The sequence below is a fragment of the Diplotaxodon limnothrissa genome, linkage group LG15, assembly GCF_057381915.1.
Source record: "Diplotaxodon limnothrissa isolate DT_005_m linkage group LG15, D_limnothrissa_male_GT1.1, whole genome shotgun sequence".
Lineage (NCBI taxonomy): Eukaryota > Metazoa > Chordata > Actinopteri > Cichliformes > Cichlidae > Diplotaxodon > Diplotaxodon limnothrissa.
In genome coordinates, this window is record NC_140610.1 from 16,217,397 (window position 1) to 16,238,086 (window position 20,690).

The following is a 20,690-nucleotide window of genomic DNA, read 5'->3' on the forward strand; positions in this document are numbered from 1 at the left end:
TACATGTGGAGAAGATGGGGTGGGTGGATGGGTTGACAAAACACTGGACTTTAGGACAGTAAACTGTATTCAGCTTTTATTATTGTAACATTGGACAGTGGTGGAATTCAGTTTTAATCCACCAATGCTTCACTGACACAGGCCTTGAGCTCCTGGCAACCTCTGGTTACTAGGGCAAAATTAATATTCTCCAGCCAGTTGCTGAGTGCGTGTTGACCAGATGAAAGCTGCACCAAAGAGAGCGCTGCTCCACAAACCTTGCTGTGATTGCTGTGTTGACCACATGTAACATGCTGACTTGTCTGCAAACACCCTCCGAATACTCGGCAAGTGGTAGTGAAGCTAAAAACATGATACACAAACCAGAAAAAGACACCATTCCCCATCAAAATAAAACCACCGCCTTACTGCTCCAACCAACACATTTCAAAAAGTGCAACTTTGAGCAGCTTTTGTAAGCAAATGCAAGGAGGTTTTTGGTACAGCTGGCTAAGAATTACACATTTTTCTCTAGCGACCTGTAGTTGCCAGGGGTTACCAACTGGTCTATAGTACAGGATGGGCCATTTATATGGATACACCGTAATAAAATGGGAATGGTTGGTGATATTAAAGTCCTGTTTGTGGCACATTAGTAAATGTGAGGGGGCAAACTCCTCAAGATGGGTGGTGACCATGGTGGCCATTTAGAAGTTGGCCGTCTTGGATACAACTTTTGTTTTTTCAATAGGAAGAGGGCCATGTGACACATCAAACTTATTGGTAATGTCACAACAAAAACAATGGTGTGCTTGGTTTCAGCGTAATTTTATTCTTTCATGAGTTACTTACAAGTTTCTGACCAGTTATAAAATGTGTTCAATGTGCTGCCCATTGTGTTGGATTGTCAGTGCAACCCTCTTCTCCCACTCTTCCCACACTGATAGCAACACCGCATGAGAAATGCCAGCACAGGCGTCCAGTATCCGTAGTTTCAGGTGCTGCACATCTCGTATCTTCACAGCATAGACAATTGCCTTCAGATGACCCCAAAGATAAAAGTCTAAGGGGGTCAGATCGGGAGACCTTGGGGGCCATTCAACTAGCCCACGATGACCAATCCACTTTCCAGGAAACTGTTCATCTAAGAATGCTCGGACCTGGCACCCATAATGTGGTGGTGCACCATCTTGCTGGAAAAACTCAGGGAACGTGCCAGCTTCAGTGCATAAAGAGGGAAACACATCATCATGTAGCAATTTCAAATATCCAGTGGCCTTGAGGTTTCCATTGATGAAGAATGGACCCACTATCATTGTACCCCATATACCACACCAAACCATCACTTTTGTTGTTCCAACAGTCTTGGAGGGATCCATCCAATGTGGGTTAGTGTCAGACCATTCTTCATTAGTGACAGTTTTCTTGCGTCCACACTTTGGCAAATCCAACACTGAACCAGTTTCACGAAACTTAGCCAGCAGTTTGCTAACTGTAGCCTGGGAGATGGGTGGTCTTGTAGGGTGTCTTGCATTGAAATCTGCTGCAATGACCCGGTTACTGCGTTGACCAGATATCAACACAATTTCGATCCGCTCCTCACGTGTTAACCTCTTCGACATGTCAATGGCTGTGAACAAAGAGAAACTTGTAAATAACTCGTGAAAGAATAAAGTTACGTTGAAACCAAGCACACCATTGTTTTTCTTGTGACATTACCAATAAGTTTGATGTGTCACATGGCCCTCTTCCTATTGAAAAAACAAAAGTTGTATCCAAGATGGCCGACTTCTAAATGGCCACCATGGTCACCACCCATCTTGAGGAGTTTGCCCCCTCACATATACTAATGTGCCACAAACAGGACTTTAATATCACCAACCGTTCCCATTTTATTACGGTGTATCCATATAAATGGCCCACCCTGTACTGTGTGTCTGGGTTCTTATTTAGCATCCTTATCCTTATTCCCCTAAACTGAACAGCTGTTGTAACACTTCTATCTAGGTCAGAGGATAGGAACACAATATGGTCATTCAACCCTTTGAAATGAGATAGCTTCTAAAAAAAATGACACTAATGCACAAATAATGGTCTTTAACCATAAAAAACACTTTTCAGTACACAAATAGTGGTCCATAATAACAGGTGTAATAATAGTGGTCTATAGTGGCCTATAATAGTGCTCATGAGTCACCTTTTTTAGTTCAGCTCAATTTTGTTTTCTAAGCTTAGTGTGGATATACCAAACATAGCTACTTGAACCAAAGTCGTCCTCTGTGTCCATGTCTCCTGCACATATCTGGTGCATCTGTGTTGTAATTTGCCTTTAATGGGGAAATTAAAAGAGACATTTGGACAAAACTACTGAGAAATAATCGAGCAGAAATATTCATTTATACCCAATGAGGTTCTGTATGAAGTCTGGTTTGACCCGTTCTACTTTTCATCTTATCGATTGCAGAAAGATTATCATGCATGCTAATTAGATTAAACTGGGTGATACCTCATTTTAGTGTCCTGAAAAAACAAAATCCCTCAAAGGAACCTGTCCCTGTTCTTTTTTTTCGATGTCCCTCAGCCCTCGACTCCCTGAATCTATGATTTCGTTAAACAGTGAGAAAAAGAGACAAAGAGAGGAAGTGACAAGAACGTCGTGACCACATCTCCATCCAATCTGCTATCTGTTATCCGTCTCAGATAGAGTCATTACCCTCCATCTGTCCGTCAATATGAGGTCCATTAAGCCCCACCGTGCACACTCAGATCCATCAAGGCAACAGACATTTCCTCCTTTCCCACTCACACTTGCCCTTTTATTAGATTGAAGCTCAGGTAATGCACATACTCTAAAAATACTCATCATTGTGCTGTCTTCCCATATTACATGTGGGGAATATCGTCGTTTTGTAAATCTGAGCCTTCGGGGTCTATTCGCATGACATATTAGATTTCATTGTCTCATGTTTCATCACTGATTAAAACCTCTTTTTTTCTCCATTGGGCCTGTATTACTTTCTGATGAGGTTTCTGTGATGTGCTGCAAAGCTTTGATACTGAAAAAGATTGACTAATGCTCTAAAGTCTTAAAAGCTCTGTATCCTTACTTACCCCAGCCTGGATTCTTAATTAGAGATCTGTGTTTTGATCCCATGTTTTGCTCGCACCATGCACTTTTGCAAACAAGTTTTCTACTTTTATCACCCTCTCATGATGCTCCCATCATAACTGCACAGCCATTCAGGGGTGCATTAAAAAGATCTGTAGACTACTTAGATAAGCATGCACTCAAGTTAGGAGCCTGTTTCCTCCATCATGTGCTCTGAACCCGTGTGTGTGTGTGTGTGTGTGTGTGTGTAGCTCATTGCTGGAGCAGAAGGAGGACTTACGGAAAAGACTTAACTACACAACACACAAGCTGGAGCTACTGCAGAGCGAATTTGACTCCACACGGCAGTACCTGGAGACGGAGCTGCGCAGAGCACAGGAGGAGTTGGACAAGTTTACTGATAAGCTGCGCAGGTAGGCCCCTCAGTACAAACTTTACAACACCCAGGGGGCGAAGATGGTGGCAGTGTGGCACAGAAGATTTCACAAATTGTTTGTGGACTCTGTTTGCAGTCAACATTTCTCAGTTTCAGAAAATTAAGATTCTCTTTTTTTCTCCACTCGTGAGAGCAAACATGAGCAGAGAGAGTAAAAGACAATAACAACACAGCTCTGTCACAGGAATGTAAACAGCAACAGCAAATGTTTTATATCCCATCTTTTTCACAAATGTTCTGTGGTGGATAGTGCTTGCACTGGACTTTCCACATTCAGCACTTACCCATGGGTATCTGCAGTTCTGGTCCACTGAACACAAGCTTAAAACTGAGGAAAGATAAAATATACTGAGGGAGCTGTAGGAGAAGCCCATTACAGCCCAAACAACACAAGAAGTACGTAGCAGTTGTTTTAGTGGACTTTTTATGAAGTCTGAGATAAAACTTTTAATTTTATTTATTGAGCAGGAAAAAGTTAGGCCTGTTGACATTAAACTGGCCTGACTAAAACAGGGTTAGCACAGGTTTCTGTTCTGCAGAACAATAATAGGAATGATAATAATAATATACAAATGTATTCTTCAATCAAATACTGTTTATAAGTCTGTATAAATCAAGGATGTCAAACTCATTTTACATCGGTGGCCCACTTTGATCTTAAGCTGGCCTCCCTTTTTTGTCAGTGTAGGAAAGTTGAACTGTAATCTGTTTAATCCCTGTAAAATCTCAATACAAGAAAAAGAAGCATAATTTCTATAACACATCTTAGTTTTACTACATGATAATAAATGCTGCTCTATTTATTTAAAGAAATCTATCAGCATGACTCTTTGGGTTTAAACTGTGAAAGATAAATATTACATTTCAGAAGAAGCTCTGGATGCTCATGGTCTAGACTGTCCTGTAGTAATAAAGAGGAAAGTTGTTATTAATTCCCAGAAAATTCCCTGTTTTTTAATTTATTCTTTTTATTGTGGAAACATTGTAAAAAACTGAAATTGAAACTGACTAGTAGGTAGTAAAAAAACTGGGATTTTTTTCTGTTGTTCAATTGTGTAATTATTACTTTATTACACTGTTGTATGTGAATTGCTGTGGGGGAAGTCTTTATCAGTAGGACAACTTGTAAAATGTGAAAATACAGTTAGAAGTCCAAAATCTATGCACTCATCCACATTTTCCAAAGACATGTAGTGAGCTGGATTGTTGTCTTTGGCGGGTCGATTCTGGCCCCCGGGCCTTATGTTTGACACCCCTGATATAAAGCATAATACAGGACACGGACACAATGATAAACTGAATGCTAAACAAATAATATATCAGTTTTAAGCAGAGCATGGTTATTCTGTCACCTAAAGGGAAATAACAAAATAACAAAATAAAGAGATCAAATTAGACGCTGGCAGCAGATTATTAAACCCTTTCCAGAAAAGTGTCACCAAACTCACTGCTTCCTTTCCAAATTCAGTTTTATTTCTCTTTCAAGAAGAGAAATTTGGGTTCTTAAACATTTTGAGCTTATGTCAGCATTTGACAGATGCATTTAATGCCGCATCATTGGTGCTGTAACACAGTGCTACACAAAACAATGTTACTTTTGAAGATTAGTCATATTGAAATAGTCAGGGCCCAAGAATGGCACACTGCAGTGTGCCTTTAAGTACTGCTCAGCTCAAATGTGTTTTGCTTGGAGGTTTGACATTTACTGTACATGATGATGAACAATCAAACTACATGTCAGAAGTCTACAATATTACTTTAAAATTCCACTTCAGGGTGATTGCTTATACAAAAATATGGATGGGTGGATGAGCCTATGTTCAGCATCAGACTTCTATGCTGAAACACAGCTGTACCAGGTGTTAGGAGTAATTGGAAGAGCCACCCTATGAATAACAGAAGGTGCAGTGGCCACCCTCAGAAAATGGTGCCACTTGCGCTTCGCCGTTTCCAACTTGGCGCCAGGATAATAATATACGTTGCCAAAGAACATGAAAAGAAGCCTGATGAATATTGGCAGCACATTCTTTGGTCAAAAGAGACCAAAATAAATTTGTTTGGATCAGACGGGGTCCGGATTGTTTGGTGTGGACCCGGCCAAGACCAGTGACTGCACACAGTGCAGATCACGAGAAAGAGAAGTGGGAGGGTACTAATACGAGGCTACGAGACAGAAAGACTTCCAGGCAAGATGACCTGTATAGATGGTGCTATAAATTTCTCAAAAATCTAAGAAAGTGAGGATATTTCCAGAAATAGCTACAAAAGGCTTTTAACGTAAAAAGCTGAAAATGATTGAATACAAAGATTGACAAAATTCCTCTTTACACTTGTCTAAAACTACTAAAAAACAATCTGAATTCTGCTTTTGTTTTATCTAAAGCATGTGCAGGATTCGTCTCATCTTGACTGCTCTAAATATAGCACTTCATTCATGTGCCTAAGGAAAAATGTTTAATACTGCATCACTGTTTAAGGAGTAGACATATGAGGTGATTTTCTGAAACCCCTTATGATCCACTACAGAAGGTATACCAATGTGATGTTAGCAGAAAATACCTGGAGACTCAAACATAGTGAAATAATAAAGATTATATGTCTACCACGAGCGTTCTAGATTTTATGTGAGAACCAAAGCGGGCTGAAGCTATTATTAATCTCTTTTCAATATCGTAAAGCACGTATTGAGGGGGTCTTTAAGTCATTATATTAGAGATCATCCTTCAATTAAGATCTAAGAATTTAATTGCACAAGTCAATTGTACCACAAGTGTTTGAGAGATCAGCAAATTATGCAGTGCTGCAGTGCAGTGTTTCTTATCTGGGTAACTCACAATACTGTATCATTTTAAATTACCTCCTGGAAAGTAATTTTTTCTGTTATCTTCACCTGCTGTTTACACAAGTTTTTACTTGTGGTATCAAAAACAAATACCAGTTTGTGTTTTAAATAGATTTCATAGATTTTATAGTCTGACACTTTAGAATGTGCATATACAAGATAGAGTGCATGGTTTCCTCTGTGAAAGGCCACACAAGTGTCTGAGTCTGCTGTTGAGGAATTGCTGTCCAATTCCTGGATGGGTGAAGGCTGCCGTTGTGCAGTGGTCATTGGTTGTAGCTGTTTCTGATGATCACGTCAACACGGCATGTCTCAGGCATCCTCAACAGGAGCCATACTGGGACTAAATGCTGGCCAACGAAGTGTCTGGATATACTACTGATACTCTGTGCAGTGTACAGGTTAGAGCACCTCATCTCGGTACATCTGTCCATTTAGATTTCCACCAAGAACCATCAGATCGGTGACGGTGCTGATGTCACTCAGTAAAAAACAAAAACAACAAAAAGCAATTATGGCGCTGACTCAAAACCAATTCCCAAAACTAATCACAGTATCTGCTTTGGTGGTGATTAGACAGATTTAAAACAAAGATAATAATAATTCGTTTCATGACATAAACCTTGCATTTACTAGTATTAAAATGAAAAAAGGAGTTGCATTTTTATATTTGAGGTACTTTTTAGAAACCCCGAGAGGTGTAATTATAAAATATAATCAAAACGTCACCTTTTCCCCTTCATTTTAATTACGTTGACATCCTCAGGCTGGGGTCCTCTGTCAGCCATAGTGGAGCTGCGGCTCAATATTTATTACTGGTGCCCAAAATCTTTCCATATATGTTACCATGCCTTGTGGGGGGAAAAATCCCTCTATTACGAGACATATGACGTGCTATTCAGCTTTGAATTGTGCAGTGCACTGCTGAGCCTGCCAATCTGCTTATTTCCAGTTGCAGAAGTCTTCGGCTGCTACTATTTATGTTCAATCTATTACCTGCAAGTGAGCGCTGTTGTTTATTGTGTCACTTAGAATACAAAGTAGCTACTCAGCACTGCAGAGGATCAACCAGGATCTGGAGGAGAAGATCCACAGAAATGTGAGTATCTTAACAGGTGTCTGTGTGTTTTAAACCCTGTGTACATGCTGTACAATAAGCTCTCAGGTTTGCGGTCAACTATTTGCAGTATTTGTAGACAGAAAAGAAGCAAGTAGGAAAGCCTTGAGATTTAGAGATGATACAGAGCACTTGGTGAGCTTGTTTGAATATGAATGCCCTTCTGTTGGTACCACTGACGTTAATTATGGCTTATTACAATTGGCTGTCCTCCTTCCAACAGCAGAGTGATAGCAAACCCATTGTTCCTCAGTGCTCTGCACCTCACTTCATTTGTCAGACATTGCTTTTTTTTTGCTGGTGGAAAGATACAATTAACTAGTCTGCCGGAGAACACTGTATGACCATCAGGTGTCTTCGCTGTTGAATAGACAGCTGAAAATGCTCGTCGAATGGGTTTGTTACAGCACAAGATAATAATCATTGCTGTCGCCATCATTTTGATGACAATGTGAGATACCAAGTACAGGTAATAAAGAGCTGAAGGTCACCCAGCTTTTTGTGTAAAGAAAATTGGTGATTTTTAAAATAAAGGCTGGTAGCCTCTTTTTTTCTTTTTTTTTTTGAAGTGTTCTCATCAGCTGTTATTGATTCATTTCACGTACACCCTCCACAAGGGTGAGAAAGGTGCTGAGTAAGTCTCTCTGTAATAGTAAAGCTTGTTTACTCCTGAGGTGCCGCAAACCCATCTGACCCCTTGGCCCTGCACAACTACAGAGAACGTAATTACAAGACTGATAAACACTGTGATATAGTTTGAGTCTGTTAAACTTTTCAAAGAGGCGGAACTACTGTACGCTCAGGCATTTTAATTACAGCTTCCACAAACCCAAAGCTCTTGGCCAAAATACATTTTACTGACAGGTGATGAAGTTAACAGAAACTTTGCTTTTAAAAAAATGCAATAAAAAATTATTTAACTATATGGAAGCTCAGTTTACTGACATTAAAGTTTCCCATTCATCAACAGTAGCTAAGAAATACGTATGTAATAGGCTGCTGTCATATTCAGCTGTAAGCAATATGGATTAGGTGTGACAGCCCAAAAATAGGACGCAGGAGAGAAGTAGAAACCAAAGCAAGCATTTAATCTAAAAAGTCCAAATGAAAATATCCAGAAACACAAAGAAAAGCTACTGAGTTACATGGACAACACAACAAAGGACAAAGGAACACTCTGGGAATATATACATGTGAGGTGGAAATAGAAGGGGAACTAAAGACAGCTGAAGACAATCAAGAGGGCAACCATGAAAAGTAAAACTAAACAAGATAAAGTAAAAGGGAATTAAAACAGCAACACTCAGAACAGAAAGCACTTCCAACGGGCACCAAAACCCAAAAGAGTTAGGTGAAATATACATATACAGTTGCCAATATAAACAGTACTGACGACCTAGATCTCAAAAGAAAATTAGAAAGATCTATCAAAAATTTTCTATTTATGTTTACCGGGTTCATATTTGAATTAAAAACATGCAAGAATCAATTTTGAAAGTTAGTCTGAAAGGTCTCTTATAAACAATCTATTCTATAAATTCTATAAATTTCATTCCTAAAAAACACACAAGAAAGAATTACACAGAGGAAAGTACTTTAAAGTAATCTTTAAATCCCTGCTCTGTCATTATCAGTCACAGCACCACGATGATGAAAAGCGTGCTCTGAGCAGAGAGATCATCGTCCTCAACAACCACCTGATGGAGGCAAAGCTCACCATCGAGAAGCTTCAAGAAGACAATGTAAGTAAAGCAGTGCCCAGCATTCAACTCTGCAGAGCCAGACGATGAGTATGAAGTTATTGTTTGAGGCAAATAGAAAATAGGCGCTTCCATACATTCTGTTTGGGGTTTTCATAGTCTTGCCCAGTGACACTATGATATGCAAACTGGAGCACCAGAAAGGAGCTGCAAATTCTCAGATTATTGGACAAACTTGTGAGTAAGACATGCAAGCTCAGTAGTAAGATGACCTTGTTGCATTAAAGTTCAAAATGGACTCATGATTTTACTGTTCCATTATACATATAAAAAAATATGACCGGTAGGATCTAACTTTGATTTATAGGCAGCGGGAACATAAATGGATAAGTTAAAAGTTGTTGGGGTTTTTTAAATTTTGTTTTTATTATACATTTGGTCACTAGGGGTAGTTACCTCTTGAATTATGGCATTTGTAGAGGAAGTGGTTCATTCATTCAGGTATCCCATTGCGGAAACTCAACACTTTTTACCATGTTCTCTGTAGCAGAGACATTGTTAGGCTACATAAGTTATGCACAACTGGGACAAGAACTACGTGTTGTGTCTGACAAATAATAAAGAAGAAAATGTTTGGTGTGTTACTGGGTGTGTTACTGTAAATGCATAAACTTGTCGGCAGATATTAGCATATCAGCAAATAAGATGGCAGTGTGGGTGATGCAACTTTGCACTGACTAAAGGATAAAAGAAACAGCAATAAAGAGCTGAAGACTAAGTTCAGTGATGTTATATAATGAAGATTTCTTTGTCTCCAGGAACAAATGGCAGATAAACTACCAAAAACTAACATGCAAAATTAAAGCTACAAGGAGTGATGATAGGGCCCTAACACCTTTGGGGACACGGAGATGTGCTGCTGTTGCTGCAGTTGACACTTTTCTTGCAGTCGTGACAGTATTAATCCCTTGACAAGCTAGTTTTTTTACAACAGCCTGTGGCCTCTAGTTGGTGTTAGATTACATCCACTAATAATATTTGACATTACATGTGTGGAACGCACAATGAAAACGTGATCATCCGATAATGCTTTCAAACAATGCTGATTTCCTATTGCCATAAGGTGGTGTACAGTGTGCATTAGAGTTGTGAGAATTTCTTGTGCTGTGGCGATTGATCAGAATTTTCCACATATCCTTAAATGTAAACTCAAAAGCTTTATAATTTAGCATGGCCAAGATCTTTGGACTGAACTTTGGCTACCAAGGGCTTTGATTGCTAGCATTTTGCTATGGTTGCCTGTAGTTGCATGGAAGATGCTGACTTGTTTGCAAACACTTGCTCATTACATACCAGGCAGTAGTAAGACTTGAAAAATGAACTGCAAACCATAAAAGGTGAACATTCACCTTTTAAGTAAAAGTTGTACCTTTTCAAACATCTTGGCTGCAGCACTATGGAACTCTGTGCTGGGCCCTAAATTATTTATATTATATATAAATGACATATGTAGTGTTTCCAAACTGTTAAAATGTGTATTGTTTGCTGATGATACCACTCTGTACTGCTCAGGTAAAAACTTAGAACAGCTTCTGACTACAGCGGAAAAGGAGTTAAATATATTAAAAAACTGGTTTGATGTAAATAAGTTATCATTAAATATAAAGAAAACAAAATTGATTATTTTTGGCACTAGACAAATGAAAAATGTATCTAAAATAAGGGTTAATGGAATTGAAATTGAAAGAGTACGAAAATAAATTTCTTGGAGTGATAATTGATGATAAGCTGAGTTGGAAGTCTCATATAAACCACGTGAAAACAAAAATGTCAAAAACCATTGCTATTCTCTATAAAACAAAGCATGTCCTGAACAAAAAAACATTATACACACTTTATTGTTCTCTGTTGCTTCCATATATGACTTACTGTCTAGAGATATGGGGTAATGCATATAAAACGAACACTCTTCATATTTTCAAGTTACAAAAAAAAGCTATAAGAATTATAAACCAATCAAACTATATAGAACCAACTAACATTTTGTTTATTTATCTGAATAACCTGAAATTTTATGATTTAGTTGAATATAAAATGGCACAGATAATGTATACAAAATAACTTGCTTTGCCCCAGTACTCAGAAGCTGTTCAAAGTCAGAGAGAGTCAATATGACTTAAGGGGAACAGATTTCTTTAAAAAAAACAAGATAAGGACAAATATAAAGCAGAGATGTGTTTCTGTTAGAGGAGTTAACCTGTGGAATAGTTATGACAGTGATGTAAAAAGGTGTAGTTCATTTTCCTTGTTTAAAAACATGTTTAAAAATAGAGTAATAGAAAATATATAAATCAAGAATGAAAAGAGCAAAAAGGAGAAAAAAAAACAACCTCTTGATTCTTTTGCTTTGATGTAGTTACTTATCTAAGGTGGAAAGTTTTTTTTTTTCTTTTTTTTTTTTGTTTGTTTGGTTTTTGCTTTGTTTTATTATTTTCTTCAAGCCCTGTGTACAGGAGCTGCATACAAAAAGATATTTTGTGAAAAGGGTTGGCGTAATAAGCAAATGCTTCAGCCAATACCTTTTCATTAGCCTTGTCTCATGCTTTCTTTCTTTATGGTAGATTTTTGTTCTGTTTTCACTGTTTGTTTGTGTTTTTTTTTCACTGTTTTCACTGAGATTTGAATTTGAATGCTAATCAATAAAATCAAAATAAAAAAAAAACAAAAAACTTTGACTTTAAAAATGAAGGTTCGCATTTCTGGTTTGCTGGTCTGGTCAGCAACAGCTAGTCACTTCAAGCAAAACAAATTTTTCCTGGTCACCAGTTGGCCATTCTTTAGGCCTTTGTGACTGGAACTTTAGAAACTGATTTCACAATTAAACTACTCACCAGCTGTGGTTAATGAACATTTCACCTTTGCAACCTGGAGGTCACAAACTAGTCTTTAGGCGATTGTCACTGAGGACTTAAAACCAAAATTTTCTACGTCTTGTTATGCGTGTGCACAATTTAATGTTGTAATTTCAAAGGGGGGAGGGGCTCCGGAGTCATTTTGTACCCCCCATACGCAAGATCCATATAATTTGTACATTTACACCAGTACAAATGTGTTTGCAAATTGTAGTTTTTTTCCCAAGCATGTTTAGTGCTTCAAATAAGCAGTTAAATAAGAAGTTTTGTGTTTCTGAAGAAGGAAAGTAGGTTTGGGAGAATAGAGTTTAAGCAGTATTGATCCAAAAGAGACCAGAAATTTAGCTGGCAACGAAAGTTTTAATATTCATTCTCTGTTCTTTCATTTGATTGTGGCCATTTTGTGCCTCTGCAGGAAATGTACAGAAAGGACTGTAACCTGGCTGCTCAGCTTCTGCAGTGCAACAAGTCTCTTTACATGGCTCAACTCTCAGAGGTGAGCTGTGCACTCACTTTTACAGGCTTGATTTTTCCAGTGCTCTTTATCCTTTGTAAAAATGCATTTTGCATATGTTCCTCAGTTTTAGTGAGGCCTCAGTCTAATCCCTGGTAGCCTTTCTTCACAAAAGTCGCATACAACCAAGCTTAAGAACTGTATGAGCTTCAGGCTTTTTTGCGCTGACATTTGATGTGAACCCAGAAAGACAGAAAAATCTGTAATTTTTCAGTTCAGCGGTAGCCAGGTAAAAGAAAAAGCTTTGGTAAAAGCTAAGGGGGAGGAGAGGTCTGAATGAGGTGTATCTTGAGCAGCACTAAGCTGAATTTTCAGCTGATGACATGAGATGAGCGAAGAGAAATTTGCTGTCTTGACTGTAACATGAAGGTCATCTTGCCCTTTGTGAGCCAGAAAAGATAAGTCTTCCCGAAGCGATGAGTACTGTAGGTCACTGGAGGAAGGACAGAAAGTGAAGAATTAAAGCTTCATGGGGTTTTTTCTTTAAATAACCTTCACCTGAGAGAGATGAAAGAGGCAAGTTTTCAAAAAGTCGATGGCTCTGAGTTTAAAAGACTTTTTTAGCTAGAAGCAATCTGGATATATACTATAGAACTATGTATACTATACACAATGATTATGTGTTGAAGGACATGAACCACAGCTTGATTTACTAATTTTTCTTTTAAGTATAGCAAATCAGCATTAACATCTTCCTTTATAACAAATCAGATTTTTACCTTATTTCTATCCAAACTACAGTGATGTGCATTTACCATATATCATGTGAGAAATATTTAGTTTAGTAAACATAACAGATTTCTGCTTTTTCTCAAATGCAGATCATTTGAAGGCCTGACAATAAAAAGTTGCAATAGCATATACAATCAGATCCATAAGTATTTGGACAATGACAATGAATTCTTATAATTTTGCCTCTGTACAGCACCACAGTGAAAGCTAAATCAAACAAGCAAGATGTGAATAAAGTGCAGACCTTCAGCTTTAATTCAAGGGCTTTAACAAAAGTATTGCTTTAGCTTTTTTTCAGGTATTAGACACATTTTATGGATAATTGTCCAGTTTTATATGCTCATAAGTAGTTTGACAATTAACTGCATCTAGTTTTATGTCTAGATGACACTAATTTGCTTGTTCATTCATGACAATTAAGTAGATAAAAGGTCTGGAGTTGATTCCAGGTGTTATTTCATCTGAACTTGCTTTTTACTCAATATGAGCCCCAAAAATGTGTCAATTCAAGTGACAGAGGCCATCATTAGGCTGAAGAATCGAACTCGACCTATTGGAGAGTCAGCAGTAACTTAAGAGAATGAAGGCTCTTTCCAGCCTAAAAGACCACTGAAGACAACTAAAGTGCATGATGACAGAATTATTTCCATGATTAGGAAAAAGAAAACCTTTACAACAGCTGATCAAAAACCCTTTTGAGGTGGTAGACATCATGAGAAAGACCTAGAATCAAACCTGTGTCTATGGAACTGGGCCACTAGTGCGTACTGATGACGTGACTGCTGATAGAAACAGCAGGATAAATTTTGCAGTGTGCAGGGTTGTACTCTCTGCTCAGATTCAGCCAAATGCTCCAAAACTGATTGGACAGTGCTTCACAGTGCAAATAGATAATGGCCCAAAGCATGCTGGAAAAGCAATCAAAGCATTTGTCATGTTAAATAAAAGAGATATTCTTCAGTGGCCAAGTCAGTTATCTGATCTCAACCCAACAGGACATGCTTTTCAGTTATTTAATATGAAACTGAATGCAGAAAGACGTACAAACAAGCAGTGACTGAAGATGGCTGCAGTAAAGGCTTAATAGAGCATCTCAAAGAGGACACAGAGTACTTGGTGACGTCCATGGGTTCTAGACTTCAGGCAGTCAGTGTCCGGAAAGGATTTTCACCAAAGTGTTAAAAGCTATCATCTTATTTAAAATTGTGTTAATTTGTTAGGGATAATAGAGGGATAATAAGACACAGCTGAAGTCAACAAGAAGCATCGAAAAAGGCAGAAAGATGGAAGTAAACAGAAATGGGGACACAAAGCAAGCCCCACAAAAAGGGAAACATAGACTGGGGAAATGCAGAAAGCAGCCAGAAAGGAGAGGGCAACAGTGTTTGTTCTCTTAGTTTTATTATTTGTGGTTTGTGTTGGATGCAATGTTTTAAGGTTTTGGTGATGACTGTTTTCCTCCATGACTTGAAACTGTGACAATAACACCTACACCTCTACTCCATGCACACAGACTGGTGTTTCTGTTCTGGTCACTCAGTGTGCAGTTTAGCCAGAGTGCGGTCACACTGCACCGGTTTTGTTAATCACGTAAAACCACAAAGCAGCATGGGAACTACTTTAAGGCACATTGTGAGCAATTCTGAAGGACACTCAACAGAGGAGGTAAAACTACTGTATGTGGCAAAATATAAATGGAGAGCACGGTGCAGCCTCATCATAGTGTCCTGCTGCTCCTTGTGAAAAGAATGCACGCGGGTATTGATGAGTGTTTTAACACTAGCCCAGCTTGGTGCCACTTTCCGCTGCATCAGCCGTGGGCCTTGTGCCTCGCCCATGTGACAAGGGTAGATTTGAAACTGGCAAGCGTCCACGAGGTTAAAGAACGCCTGTCCACGTGTTTTAGGCATATGGCTGAATGGAAATATCAATGCAAACTGCATTTGGTTGCATAAGACTCATAAAATATCCCCAACACTTGCACGGTACACACATTAACACACGCACGTAGGCACCGTTAACAGTAAAGGGTCTATCATAAAGTGAAAAACTGTTCTGCAGGCACATTGCCAAACATAATAGGGGTCAGAGGCTATACATGCACTCACTGTGTGTCCACCCGTCTGCTGGTCCTGTGGGTGTGAGCTAATCGAAAGTGTATTGATGAATGGCGCTGCAGCATTTTGAGAGGTGCAGTGGCTCTTCAGCGCCTACAGAAGCGCTTTAGTCGTTTGTTCTGCTGCAAAACAATCACAGAGAGGGTGTAAAATGATCACGCTTGGATTTCTGAATGACGCATAAAAGCTAATTGAGATCTTGTTTAAAACAAGCCCAAATGAAAAAAGTGTGTGGACAGTAATTAAGTGGCATTTAGTTTTGTCCGAGATGCAATAAAAGTGCTATGATAAACCGTCTCTTTCATGTTCTCTGTAGTGTTTGTCTTTTCTCTATCTACAAAGTTATAATTAGCTTCCTTCTCATTGCCAATTAGGAACAACTGACTAGATTCCTGTTGATGATGTGCTGCAGTTAGCTTAATGCTTGTTGCTATGGAGAGGTAGAGATAGTGGTTGGAGGCTTTTTTTTTTATTAAGAAATGCTTGAAATAGAACAGGAAAGCGACTTATTCTCACTTCAAAATCAGGTATATTGTTCTCTTTGGTTGAGGTTCGTGACACTGAAGATTACACTTTTCCCCCTGCAGCTGTGAACACAATTCATGCAGTGAAGGCAGGTAAATGTGAACGTGTAGGTTGCTGTATCGTATTCAGAAACCACCTAAAGTACAATCTAACATACTGACACACATACTGCATTGTGCAGGGATAACAGAACCTGTGAGCAGCTTGGATAAAACGCTAAAATGCTGTGAAGTGTTTGCTCTTTCTCTTCTTCTTTTTTTTTTTTAAACATGTTTGTCAGATTTAAATGTTTCAGATCATTAAACAAGTAAAAATACAAATATATGCAGTGTTTAAATTTTGATTTCATTTATTAATGGAAAAATAAAAGCATCATGTATCATATTAAATGAAACTGTAAATTTAATTTGACACAAAAACAAGACTTTACACCAGGGATGTCAAACTCCTTTTATGTCGGAGGCCACACACATTTAATCTCTGAGATATCTTATTTAAGAAATGAAGTGCCATGTCACCAGAAAGAAATCAATCAGCATGACTCTTTGGGCTTAAATTCTAAGAAATAATATTTGATGAAATACTATACTAAAGATAGGACATTTCATTAGCCTTGTTTTTAAAGCCTTGCTTTTTAGGAACCGTTCCATGACTATGTTTAGATGAGAGGGGGCTAAGTTATCAGCTAACACTAGAATTTAACAAGATCAACCACAACGTATGTAAATATGCACCAAAGATACAGTTTTGGCTCACTTTAACCTCTGAGTAAATCCTAGAAATGATGCATTAAATATATAAATGTTCCTCTTTCATCTCTTTGTATGTGAAACGTCTGGTGATGGATACACCAATAAGATTATCTTTATGCGTTAGCATTCCCTCCATTTAGGCTGAAATTGGTTTGGTGTTTGAGGGGGCGCAGTGATGTTTTACTATCGCGTAGTGAATTCGAATTTTAAAAAAAAAATTTTTTTGAAAAAATTAGAATAAAACTAAGTAAACAAAGCATTCTCAGTAGAAAGAATGAGGACAAAAAAACCCTAAATGATGACTCAAACTACTGACTAACTTCTTTTTCATTTAGCCCATTTAGGAACCACCAATATGGAAAAGAAAAAGAAAAAACTTATAAAAGACTTGCATCAGATTTGGCTTGCTTCATATAGTGAATCGTATAAGGCTTATATGATTTACTCATGAAAGTGGCCACTTTCTCATTACTTTCATATATTGTTTTAGGAAGTATGCAAAACATACAAGTTTCATGTATATAATTTTTCAAGGGATCTTATATCTGTTTTCACTCTTGTATGCTTTTCATACAAGTTTCAGACAAGACAGATACAAACTTTATAAGATTTATATATATCTTCTCCATATGGGCAGATTAATTGTCTGTTTTTTCCCAACACAAAAGAAAGATGGATTCACTGCAATAATCTGATCTAATGTCTGTTGTTTGTGGAAGCAGCGTCAACATCCATCTGTGGTTCAGTTTTGGAGACAGCATCAGGGTGTCAATCATGCTTGCTGGTCTGTGTGTGCATCCACCTGCAAAATATTAGTCTCAATAAAAATATAATGGACGAATAATAAAGACATTCACTTGTGTTCTGTTTTCATATAGAAAAAAGTAGCTATAGAACAAAACAAATGACCATGCATTAAAAAAAAACGAAATCATTTTACACCAATCAAAATGTGCGAGACAAAATGAAATGAATAAAGAGGAACGTTGGATACATGCAGATGATACAGGCTGATGACTTGACTCTACTTTCACTCCACGATCCAAATAGTCTGGTGCCTGATGTTGTACAGTCTGACGCAGATGCCTCAAAACCCGATGCTCAGTGTGACATGTGATATACTTAAATTATTGCTGCTGCTGCACAGTTTAAAGGTGCCTTTAATGTCAACACCCTGATTTACCTACTAATTACTCGAGAGAGAGTTTGACAGTGTAGTGTACAGCAGTTCCTACACTACATAGAATAAGGTCTTTGCTATAATTTATAACTAACATTCACCGATTTTCCCTGCTTTACCCTTGTTTCTCTGATACTTTTAGCTGCCTGCTGACTTCCAGGAACGCCTGACCATGCACCTGGAGGAGTCTCCCCTCTGTCACACCTACTCTGACTCTGTCCCGACCTCTCTCATTGCCAAAGTGCTTGAAAAGCCAGATGAGGCTTGCAGCAGCAGCCAGGCCTCCCGCTCCCCCAGCCCGCAAACACAGGAACATGCCTTTATTTTGGAGAGTTTGGGTCCCGGAGAACGTTTGGGGCTACGCGGAGCCTATAAAACTGACCTGTACAGCAGTGACACAGCCCTGTATTGCCCTGATGACCGTCACCGTGAGCGGAGGCCCAGCATGGATATTCACGGCGAGAGGAAGCTCCTGTACGGGCCCCAGAACTCCACCGACAGTACTCCAGAGGAAGGTTCGGTTGGGTTGAGAGCTGGCTTCTCCCAGGAGCACTTTGCTAAGTTCCCTCCCCCACTGGGTGCAGCCTCCAGTTCTTACTCGAGTTTTAGTGGAGGGGGGTCTGAGGACAAAGGCAACGGACCGCCCAGCAGTGCAGCTTCTTCCCCCCACCATCACTCCCTCTACATGGAATGGAGGGATGCAGGGGACTATGAGAGAAAGAGTGATTCATCCTGGGAGAGGGACAGTCCACGGGGCTTTGCCAATGCTCATCCCTTCCAACAGACAGAGCTGAGCCACCATCAGAACGGCAGCTCTCCCGTCTACAGCCGTACCATGTCCTCCTGTTTCAGTGAGCCCTATGAGCCGCTCCCCCCGTCCTCCTCCCCAAGTGTCGCCTATGGAGACAGCCGTAGAGGCAGCACATTGGCCCCCGAGGAAGAGGAGCTGATTGGCCGGTGGAGACAACTTAGCGTGGAGGACTTAAGTGCTCACACCTACCGCAGCCCAGGACGGGCCTCACCTTACAGCTTCTCGGAGCAGCACTTCTCCGTCCGTCCCGCCAAGATTCGACTTGGGCCGCTCTACAGCAGTTTCCAGGAAGGGGCTGACTACTACCACCACGGAGTGGATGTCATGGACCCAGTGTGGGCAGCTGCCAGCCCCAGTCCCGAATGCAGCCCAGGGCTGCGCCAGGCTCACAGCCAAGCTCACCTGTACCGAGCTGAGGACAGTCAGGGGTCAGAGCACAGCTTGTACCACTCAGGGAGCTCTAAAGACAGGGAGGGAAATGTCGCATCTGGAGGCCAGAGCACTGATTATGTAGACCCCAGCCCCAACAGCTCCACCGAGTCTCTCCACCAGAGATCTCTGGAGATGGCCGCAGAACTGCAGCACTATCAAGTGGAGATGCACAGCGTGCCTGCACAGGTGAGCCAGTCGCCACCACCAGCCCCACCCCCTCCTCCTCCGTACAACCAAAAATTTGGCTCCCTGGGACTTTCCAGGAAGGACAGTCTGACTAAGGCGCAGCTTTATGGAACACTTCTGAACTGAAGGACTTTCCAATCAGGTTGCATCTTCAATAGTAGACACAGAGCCCTGGTTTGTTCAGCTGCACCTTCTCGTAGTGCAGCCATTTTGACGGCTTGAGTAGAAGCCAGGAGTTCTTCAGTATCATGAACATGTAACCATTGCTGATTATTTAAAAGCACTGATGGCGTGGCAGTGGATGGCAATTGTTTACATTATAAATTTCTCAAGGCAGTAAGTCAAGTTAGGGGTCAGATGTGGGGAAACAGACAAAGAGGAGCTCACAGAGTCCTTAAAACTTTTGAGAATGTGTATGTGTTAAACTACAAATGTACAAATATATACTAACTTAAAATTGAGTGATATATTTTGTATGTAGCTGTTAGCAAGAGATACATTTAAAAAACAGTGCAAAATCCTATTGGTAATCTGGAACTTGTAAATAAATTAAAAAAAACTTCCACTGCTTTATTCTAAAAACCCTGAGAGAGGTATTTTAATTGCCCCTTGACGTGCACAGAGATTTGTTTCAGCCGTTATTTTTAATCTGCTGCAACAGCGATGGCCTTGTGATGATTTACATACAAGTGTTGAAAGGAAGCGAAAAAACAAAGACAAATTAGTACCTTAAACGAACCATGAGAAACATTTGTTTTGTTTTTCCTTCTGTTAAATGGATTTGACAGTATTGATGGGAGTGTTTTATTGTTATTGATGGAACGTTTGATCTGTTTTACCAGTCAGTATTGCTTTCTTTTTTGCTCTTCTATATCCCCCAAGAGAGGTTTCCTGTCCCCTTTCTACCTCAGATTTGGATGCCCACACCCCACCAAACCACTGTAACCCCGTTTATTTCACAACGATGCATGTTTATATATTTTGGTTGTTTTGTTCGCCTAATAAAGCACAAATTATACATACAAGCTCCCAGCCTTTAATGTACACATTTGGGGATTTGAAATGCCGCTGAATAAAAGCGATATCATGTTTTAATATCTTTCACGCAGTTGCATAGCGATCGGTTGTTGTTTCAAGATAATTACATGTCTGCTGATCTGCAGTGTTCAGCTGACTGAATGAACGAGTGGAAGACCTTTCATTATTCAGACTCAGATTGCTGAGTCACTAAGTAGCTCTGCTTTTTCACTGTTGGGAAAAAAATAATTGCAAAAAATAGGTTAGTAGAGAAGGATTTTTGCCAACAAATTCAGAACAGAGAGGAAGTTTATTTGTGTTTTCCCAGG

At 39.5% G+C, this 20,690-nt stretch overlaps 1 protein-coding gene across 2 annotated transcripts in view; it reads left to right on the top strand.

The window, feature by feature from the left end:
• Nucleotides 1-19,470, top strand: part of LOC146617316 (brain-enriched guanylate kinase-associated protein) — a 39,679-nt gene extending 20,209 nt beyond the window's left edge. For both annotated transcript variants that reach the window (XM_085371926.1, XM_085371927.1), the window contains 5 exons: nt 3,340-3,501; nt 7,399-7,465; nt 9,118-9,225; nt 12,511-12,591; nt 18,058-19,470. In XM_085371926.1, coding sequence (XP_085228052.1) covers nt 3,340-3,501; nt 7,399-7,465; nt 9,118-9,225; nt 12,511-12,591; nt 18,058-19,470 — 1,831 coding nt within the window. The remainder of the gene's footprint in view (nt 1-3,339; nt 3,502-7,398; nt 7,466-9,117; nt 9,226-12,510; nt 12,592-18,057) is intronic.
• The last annotated feature ends 1,220 nt before the right edge of the window (nt 19,471-20,690 follow it).